Source organism: Halictus rubicundus, unplaced genomic scaffold (assembly GCF_050948215.1).
Source record: "Halictus rubicundus isolate RS-2024b unplaced genomic scaffold, iyHalRubi1_principal scaffold0214, whole genome shotgun sequence".
Lineage (NCBI taxonomy): Eukaryota > Metazoa > Arthropoda > Insecta > Hymenoptera > Halictidae > Halictus > Halictus rubicundus.
The window spans coordinates 139,847-148,964 of NW_027488755.1; the positions used below are offsets into that span (position 1 = coordinate 139,847).

At 38.4% G+C, this 9,118-nt stretch overlaps 1 protein-coding gene across 2 annotated transcripts; it reads left to right on the forward strand.

Moving 5' to 3' along the window:
* The first annotated feature begins 3,003 nt into the window (after positions 1 to 3,003).
* On the forward strand, positions 3,004 to 5,375 carry LOC143364024 (ankyrin repeat domain-containing protein 49-like). Of its 2 annotated transcripts, none has more exons than XM_076804545.1 (4): positions 3,004 to 3,261; positions 3,449 to 3,609; positions 3,688 to 4,024; positions 4,357 to 4,757. In XM_076804545.1, the coding sequence occupies exons 1-3, from the start codon at positions 3,114 to 3,116 to the stop codon at positions 4,021 to 4,023; spliced, it is 645 nt and encodes a 214-aa protein (XP_076660660.1). In that variant the 5' UTR covers positions 3,004 to 3,113; the 3' UTR covers position 4,024; positions 4,357 to 4,757. The 2 variants fall into 2 exon arrangements, with proteins under 2 accessions (XP_076660660.1, XP_076660661.1); XM_076804546.1 differs by lacking the exon at positions 4,357 to 4,757 and adding an exon at positions 5,226 to 5,375 and having other exon boundaries at positions 3,047 to 3,261.
* The last annotated feature ends 3,743 nt before the right edge of the window (positions 5,376 to 9,118 follow it).

Here is a 9,118-nt window from a genome sequence, read left to right on the forward strand (position 1 = left end):
ATGGCCGGAATATTCTTAAAAATTTGAAAAAGAATGGGGAGATAGCGCAAAGTGTCCCCATTACTGACAATTTAATGAGAATTAAAATTATTTTAAGTGAACGCTGCACGTAGGTAAGATGTCCGGCCGCTGCTTCTACCGCGCGCCTGCCGTCGGAAGCTGTATGTCACGGTGCAGCGTTCACTTGAAATAACTTTAATTACGGAAATTTGAAACTGTCCGCTTTTATGAGAAAGTTCCTCATTTCCCTTAAAGTTTTTAAATTGCTCCTGCCACGAAAGCAGGAACATTTGTTTCAAACAATTGCAAAATAAACGGTGGAAAAACATTTTCTTCGAGTGACAACATTTTTAGTCTACATACACTCTAAGGATGCGTGCCAATTTAAGAGTAAAACTGTCACGTCTTATTCTCCAGAGTCAATTCGTCAGTGTTTTATTATGCACGAAAGGAATGGCACTCTCCGGTAGCATCGGAAATATTTGCTACCGGAGAGGGCTATCCCTTTCGTGCATAATAAAACACTGACGAATTTGACTCTGGAGAGTAACTCGCGACAGTTTTACTCTCAAATGCACACACAGTCTTACAGTGTCCGGTACGTTAAAAACGTTGTCATTTGAAATAAAAAAAATTGTTTTCTTCACCATTTATTTATTGCAATTGTTTTAGACAAATGCAATGTTTTCGTGGCAGGAACATTTTTCAAAATTTGAAGAATACGAGGACCTTTATCAAAATATCGGACAGTTTAAAATTGACGAAATTAAAGTTATGAAATGAACGCTGCACCATGATATGCAGCCTCCGACGGCTGGCGCGCGGTAGAAACTGCGGCCGGACGAGGTAACATAAGTGCAGCATTCACTTCAAATAATTTGAATTCTTAAAAAAAGAGTTGTCAAGGCGACGCTTTGGGCTATATCTTCCTTTTTTCAGAATCGAATCCTCAATTCAGAATCCTCAATTTTTAAGAATATTCGTGCCATGAAAACATCGCATTTGTTTGAAACAATTGCAAAATAAATGGTGAAAGAAACATTTTTTTCAAACGACAACATTTTTAGTACACACTCTTATGTTATCACTAGACTGCGGATGTTTATGCAATTTCCAATTTTTGCAGACAAACCAGAAAATGAAATAAAATAAAAAACTATTTTTCATGGGAAAAGCCTCTGTAAATCCAAAATAAATGAAAATCGTGCTAAATTCTATCGAATTTTATTTTATAGCATTTTTTTTTTTTAAACATTTTCATAAGCCATAAATGCATAAAGATCCGCAGTCTAGTTATCACTATAAGGTCCTAAAAACTCATTTTTATCGGTTTGTTAGTTCTAATAATTATTCGGTCTTATAATTTATTGAAAAAAGAGTGACACTTTCTTTTACATGTCTGTAAAATCAACGAAATCCTTTGAGATTCGTTCAAAGATCACTAAAGACTACAACATATTCCTAGGGAAAGGGTGGGGGGAAAGCAGATGGCAGAGGGTAGCCAGGTACAGATGAGGAAGTGGGAAGAGCGGTGGAAAATATTGGTTGGGGGGGAGGAGAAAAAGTGCAGGGTCTGCGGGTGGGAGAAGGAGATATGGGAGCACGCATGGGAGGGCTGCATGAGAGGGGTTGAGGGAAGGGGCTGGCAGGAGATGGCGGGGGAAATACTGGGAGAGGAAGGCATGGGGGAGGATTGGATGAGGAGAGTGGATGAGTGGAGAGAAATGACGCGGGGATGAGTGGGGACGGGGAGCGAATGAAAGGAGAAGGAGTGAATGGGAGAGGAAGTTGAAATGATAGTGGGAGTGCAACCGGTAGAGGGGGTCCAGGATGTGCATGGGTAGGGCGGGGGGGAGCAAAGAGGTATGTTTGTGGGGGAGTGGGAAATGTCACAAAAGGCAAGCTAATGATTAACATCTGTCCGATGAGTATCGGGGCTGAAGTCATAAAAAAAATTATTGAAGATATATTTACATTGGGTTGATAATCTTCAAAATATGGCTCTGCTGCATCGATACAGAGTTACCAGCGGGTTTCAACACTGTGGAATCCACAGCTTCCTGTTGGCAGGAAAAATCAATCCCTATACTTATTGACCCCGTATGCCCGTATTTGAGCCACAGATTTCAGTTATTGTGTTACAGTAATCTGCCCGTAACTTTCGTATCGTCGGGTCTGTCGAGCGACAGTTCTAGTAGAGATGCTACATTTTTTGTAGTGTGCCGAACGTAGAGAAGGAGAGGGATTAAAAGAGAAGGAGGGACTGCCGTTCGACGATTCGACTCTCCGCGTCTCTCTCTTTTCCATTCGGCGACATCTGGCGACATCTTCCGCGCCTGAAATATTGATCGCCTTTTACACGAGTAATTAGAATCGTATTACACGTAGAATTGAATCGTGTTTGGTGTCATTTGAAATAGAAAAACAAGGTGAATACGATGGTAAAAGTTTGATAAAAAAATTACAGAATTAGAAAAATTATTACCTTTTGCCTTGCCTTTGCTGCACCGTAGAGCCTGTTTACCGCTTGACTAAATGCTTCCAAGGGAATCAGTGGTGCAGATAAAATTTAGACAGTTACTGGCGAGGGTCATTTAGACGAAATCTGTGGTTCTCGCCGAACGTTGCATTTGAATCGCACAGTGTACGCCGGAATCGTAAATGACCTTACACGTTGAATCAATTGACAGCCGTCGTAACTTAATATTCGCAAAACAATCGAGAATAAGAAGTATCTCTCGGGTCTCGTCCGAAACTACTAATTTCATAATTTGTCTTTCAAATACTTTCAATCGCATACGCGGCTCCTCCGATGCACGGAAACGACCGGCGTATTAGGGCTGTCGAGTCAACATGTGTATTCGAGCATTTAATTAAAATTCAAGTCTTTGGCCGCGAGCAGCACGTTAACAAATTGCCGATGCGTACTATTTATGATCATAAATCATTTTGGCGGGCGCTAATAGAAATCGCTAGGACTAATCCGGGGTAACCGCGACGAGGATGACAAATGGCAACAATCCTAAATACATACATATATATGTAGGAACAAAGAACCATGATAACACGACGTTCCTGGAACGGTTGTTTAATTTCGTACTTTACGAGTCAAAATGTGGTCGTCCGATGAAGAAACTGACAAGCCGATGAGTCTGGAACAAATTCGCGATAAAATTTTAAGCGAGCCTCGGAGCGAGCGTATGCAAGTTAGCGGATGGGAGGATGACGATGACGGAGTGGAAGTTGCGCGGAATGCGAGAGGTTAGGAACGAAAGTGACGTATTACTTCTAATTTGTCAAAATTATTAAAAAATGTAACATGTTTCTCCCTCTCTCTCTTTCTCACACTCTCCTGCTTCGGACAAAGTGATGCAGACAATTTTCATTTTGTATAAAGGTCGGCGGTCTAATTATGACATTCGTGCTTAGGATTGCTTCTTATTTTTAGAGGTCGACGAGAATGAAATTCTCCACGCAGCCGAGAAAGGCGATCTCGAGAAAATACGAACGTTAATACAGAAAAATCGGGAATTGTTAGAAAGCACGGATGACGACGGTTACACTCCGCTCCATAGAGCTTGCTATGGCAATCATGTGCAAGTTGTGGAGGTAGAGGTTCTTGTGTTTCTTTTGCACTTGTCAAAATCCATGTTAGTCTTTTAATGTTTTATGTTTTATTTGCTACAGTACCTGCTACAGGCTGGCGCGAAAATAGATTCTAAAACCATGGACGACTGGCAACCCCTGCATTCGGCTTGTTGTTGGAACAACGTCGAATGCGCCATGGTTTTAATTGCAAACGGAGCGGACATAAATGCCAAAAGCAAGGGGGATCAGACTCCTCTGCATTTGGTCTCGGCTAGCTCTCACAATTCTTGTTCGCTGCAGCTTCTTCTTCTGCACCCGGATATCAATCCCCGGTTGGTCAATTCGAGCGGTGACACTGCAGAGCAAATTGCTAGAAGGACAGGAAAGTACTATCCCATGTTCGAGATTGTCGAGGACTGCTTAAACGTAATCTGAAGTAAGTGCACCCAATTCTAATTTCATGTTTTACAAATTTACTTGGTATTCTTATATACAAACGTCGTGAATGTTATGAACATAAAAAATTTATGAATGTGTAACAGTTCGATGGAACTGTATATGTTCAGTGTACTATCGTTCCATTTATAAATACATTCATAACACAACATGTACCTAACTCCTTAGTAAGTGCATTACATGTTCTTCGATACAACAAAATATAAAAACGTCGATGCGAACGCGTTCCTAGAAATATATAACGAAAAATAGAATTTCAATGAACATATCGATAAAAATAATACTTTAACGTGACATTCGTTCGTTCTATAGGTGGAAACGCGATGGCAAATCGATTGGAAAAAAGCTTATTGGTAGAAATGAATGTTCGAGATGCTATATAAAATAAAAGTTCTTAAGCTACGTCGATGGATTCGAAAGGCATTTTGGTTTTGTTTTATTTACAAATTAGAGGGTCGTCAAGTTGACGAACTTCGGGGTACCGTTGCTCAGACGTTTCGAACCCTCCCATATCAAAACTGTCGAGTCCTCGGTGACCGCGTACAAATGATGCTGATCTAATGCCCACGCGATCGCGATCACCGCTCCACAGCCCTTGATACCATTCAGAATTTCCCGAACTAATCTCAAGTCCCAACTGCTCCACAATCTTATCACACCGTTGTCCAATCCTGTCGCTATTACGTTCACGGACGTTTTTAATTTTTCTTTATATAATCCTGTAGAATTTGACGAGAAAATTCTAAAAATCCAAGTTTCAATGGTGACGACCTTACCCGTCAAAAATACTTAAAATTGCTCAACTTTAAACTCGCGTAACTTTTGAACCAGTGAATTCCTAATATTAAAACTTGGATTTTTAGCATTTTCTCGCCAAAATCTATAGGATTATATGAAAAAAGTTAAAAATTTCTGGGTTGTCAGGGTGAAGTTAAGGCCAAATATACAGTGTGTTCCACGAACTCTGTCCATGTTTCAAATAAAAATTATAGGATTTAAAGCAATTAGTAATACAGCAATAGCAGTTTTTTGACAAGTGGGAGCGTAAAGGAGGTATCATTCCGTTTAAAATAACGAAGATATTTCAAGTGGAAAAGTTCGTGGGGCACACTGAAATATGAATTTTACGTAAAAGATCAATAAACTTTCTGACAATACACAATGTTTTTTACATTTTGCAGGATGTTTCTGTATAAAATAAGAAACAAAAAAAAATAGATCAAGATGAAGTATACCTACAAAATTACGAAAATACACAAACGAAGCTGGATGCTTCATTGAGTTACTAAGAAAAGAGTAATACAAATAAACATAAATGATCGAAAAGACAATAGGAGTGTAATGAACTCGATTAGACACAAGAAAAAAATAGTGACACATCGCTCGTATCTACCTTCATATGTTAGAGCAGAGTAATCGATCAGACCTTTTTCTTCGTTATGGGTAACTTTTATGATGTCCCTTTGAAATAACTGAAATTGTCATGCCAGGAAAGTTTCGCCAGATATATCATTACTATCGGTGGAATTTTAAAACAGTTTTCATAGATTGCACGGGACTAAAAAGTGTGGTCTGCAGACCGGGATTTTTTATTCGGTGTCAGTTGAAATTGAAGTAGCATGAGAACTGTGGAAAAAAATTCAAATGCACGATCGAGTGAAACGAAGGTGCTTTCGACATGATTTAATCATTGACGACAAGAGGGACGCATACACGGAGGAGAACGAAAGACGATCGAAGGCGAGAGGAACTCACGAAATCGATTTAATACCCATAATACACGTGCCGATTATCGATCGATATTTAATTGACTACACCGTACGCGTGTATGCAAGAAGAACGAAAGAAATACACAAAAAAAAAACTTGCCACTACAAACCACAGACCCTGCTCGTGAAACGAGATACGTCATTCGGAACATCGAAAATATCGATATTTCGAGTCAAAACAAAATTAATCAAACTGAACCAATTTTAGATTTCTTATATCAGACCTGTACGAATCGTAAAGATGCTTTTGCTGAAACATTCGTATGTTTTATTACTAAACTCCGGATCTTTATGCAACAAGAAAAAGTTCATGCATCAATTGCCAGACACAGGAGTTAAATATAAATATATATTTTTCGCTAGTAAGTTGAATGTAGTGTAAATACAAAATTCAATTTTAAAGTTGAAATATCTCTTAAATTAATCATTTTTCGACATACATAGGTTATTACTTTTTTTTTTATAGAGAAGGATGAGCTGCATCGATTAATGTATAGAAAAATATACGTTTCTATTTGAAAAAATGTAGGTGACCTTGAAATCTTCAAAACTCTTTCATCTACAGAAAATCTGTTATACCTGTATTGTAGTCCTCTTTATACTGAAAAACTTTAGTTAATAAAGCTTTTTCACATTTTCAAAAATAACAGACATATTCAAGTGCTAATTTTTACAGGACCACCCTGTATACTTCAAGATTTATTTTTTGATACTTTTCTGACTGAATTTTTGTCACTTCTCTTGAATACACTGCTGAAAATCATTAAGCGGTTTCAAATTGTCTACTATTTTTCACAATGTTGAGATGGGAAGATGACTAATCTAAAATTTGAATTGTTTTCAGGAAAAGTATTTCTTCACTACCTTGGCAGTATGAATCCTAGCGATTTCGTGTTGGAAAATGAAGCTCTTGTTGCATATGTATTCATCGATCATTTCTAAATGCTTTGTGCCATTTATTTTTCCAGCAATAAATTTTACGTCCATTTCCCCATAATAGCCAATACTGGACCAAATCATTACGCTGCCATCTTCCATCTAGCGATGGTGCCAAATTTGTTGCTTCTGTCTCAAAAACATGATAATAATAATTAAAAATATCAGGTTCGCCTAACAAGTTGTAAATTGAATATCTTCTCATTCGTAAACATGGCTCATTAGCATTTTTCTTCATAAATACATACTTTTCTGCACATTACTTTGTATTAATATTTACGTCAATAATGTTTACTTGTAATGTAATACTGTGCACAGTTTGTCGAGCCGTCATCTTGGAGTTTTAAAAACGTCCAGAACTCTTTTTTCCATGATTTCCTGGATCTTTCAATAAATCCGTTATAACTTTACGACTTCGGTTTGTGACGTTTGATATTTGTGCCACTGAATATTGTTCATTTTTTAGTTTCGATATGGTATGAAATATTTCACGAGCACTTGGTTTACTTTCAATTCCACGGTCTGTTTTTATCAATCTATTGTCTTTTTTAACAAATGTAAATCACAAAATGTTATTACACGCAATCGATACTTGTTATTCAGTAGCAGATGTACAACTGAGACGCGTAGATTTTGTGATTGTGCCATCATCATCTAGTTCCGTTTGCGTACTACAAAATTCATATTTACATTCGTAGAATTTTGTCGGAGTGCGTATTGTGGACAATATTAGTTATACATACAGGTATGCCTAAAACTAGTAAAGACATGAAAAGTGTATTTTTACTAGTTCTTAATGGAATACTTTAAACAATGTAAGATGCGCTATCTTTTTGCCCCTAAGTGTACACGCCGTTCACCAGAGAGTTTTGTAATAATGAAAAATATATTCGCCAAAATGTATCAGCGCATACACGTTCGTTTAGCTGAAACCCCTATTCTCACCTGCCTTTTGCAGCACAACCACCCTGAATCTTTTCGTGCCCTACCCGTGTTTCCCTCGACTATAACACGGCACTCCTATGAGCCCCCCGTTTCCCTTCTGTAGAGACCGAAGCCAGGTGATGACTCACCCCATAAGTCCACCAAAGGGAACCCGTTACACCTTCTATAGCGTTTTTGCGCGCGAGTGTGCGGCGATTTTTTCTCTCCTCGTCTACCGATTCTTCCGACGCATTCACGAACACGCGTCTTTGTGCGCTCGCGCGTGCACGTACCATCCCATCCCTGTTGAACAGTTTACCAATTCGCAAACGCGTGGCATGTGCACATTGGCAAGGATCGCCGCTTAGTTATGTATGTGTCAGTAGACTGCGAATGGTTATGCATTTGCATTTTTATAGACGAGCTCCAAGCTATTGAAATCAAATAGAATCTTACTTCATCTATTAAAATATTCAATACACCTATTCAGAGCTAATTAAGTTGCAAGTATTGTACATATCTTTTCAGTGGACATTAATATTGCATTAAAACTATACTGTTATCCATATTTAAATTGCATTAAAACTAATCGAACTAATACATCAATTTGCAATGTAATAAAATTAGCATTGGTCTGGTTAGTTTTTTTCCGAGCCAGCAGAGCGAGCAAGCAACTCTGACGACTCTCACATTCGATAATTTAACATTACACATCTCGTGTTGTGTTGTTTTTAATATATAGATTATGTTAATTATGTTATCTATACGTCTGTACAAGATGAATCGAATGTATACGTTCCTTAAAATCTCAGCTCATAATTTTATGTGGGTCATACCGCAGTATATCCCAATTTTCCTATCTGACAAACTGTACGCAGCTATTTATCCCATATCCGAAATATTTTGGAGTAATGTGGTCGTTATGCGTGCTCGTTGTTATACGAAGACTGCGGATCTGCAAAATAAGAACTTTCTATCCGAATTACGATAAAGTGGAGCGAAATTGAAACTTATTTTCTTTTTTAATATGCTCAATAGACTGAAAATAATACAGTCTCGTACAGTTTTTGTCATAAGCGCATAAAATCCGCAGTCTAGTTATACCAAAGGCAGCAACGAGATTGCAGAAGTTGGCGTCGGTAATGTAAACAATGAATTCCAAACACATTACGCGCACACACAAAAAAAAAAAAACGTTGAAAATAGTTGAAACAAGTGGCATATACATAACACGTTCTTCGATTCTTCGTTTATCTAGCAGGGACAAAGAAACGTAAATAATAGGCAAGCCTTGGCTCGCACGTTTCTTAAGGCCACCGGCCTGCCCTAACTCGAAGACAGTGAAACCTGTTTCTTGATGGTCGCGTGCTCCATCGTGTAGCACCTTGTGCGTAACCAGGTTCTATTTACACGACGAACCCTAGACCGAAGAGTCGCCCCAAGGA

What these genes read in the sequence shown, in the direction of transcription:
- LOC143364024 (XM_076804545.1), top strand. Translation starts at nt 3,114, where the DNA reads ATGTGGTCGTCCGATGAAGAAACTGACAAGCCGATGAGTCTGGAACAA. An exon ending in AGTTGCGCGGAATGCGAGAG is followed by an intron (nt 3,262 to 3,448) that starts GTTAGGAACGAA and finishes TCTTATTTTTAG; the next exon opens with AGGTCGACGAGAATGAAATT. An exon ending in ATCATGTGCAAGTTGTGGAG is followed by an intron (nt 3,610 to 3,687) that starts GTAGAGGTTCTT and finishes TATTTGCTACAG; the next exon opens with TACCTGCTACAGGCTGGCGC.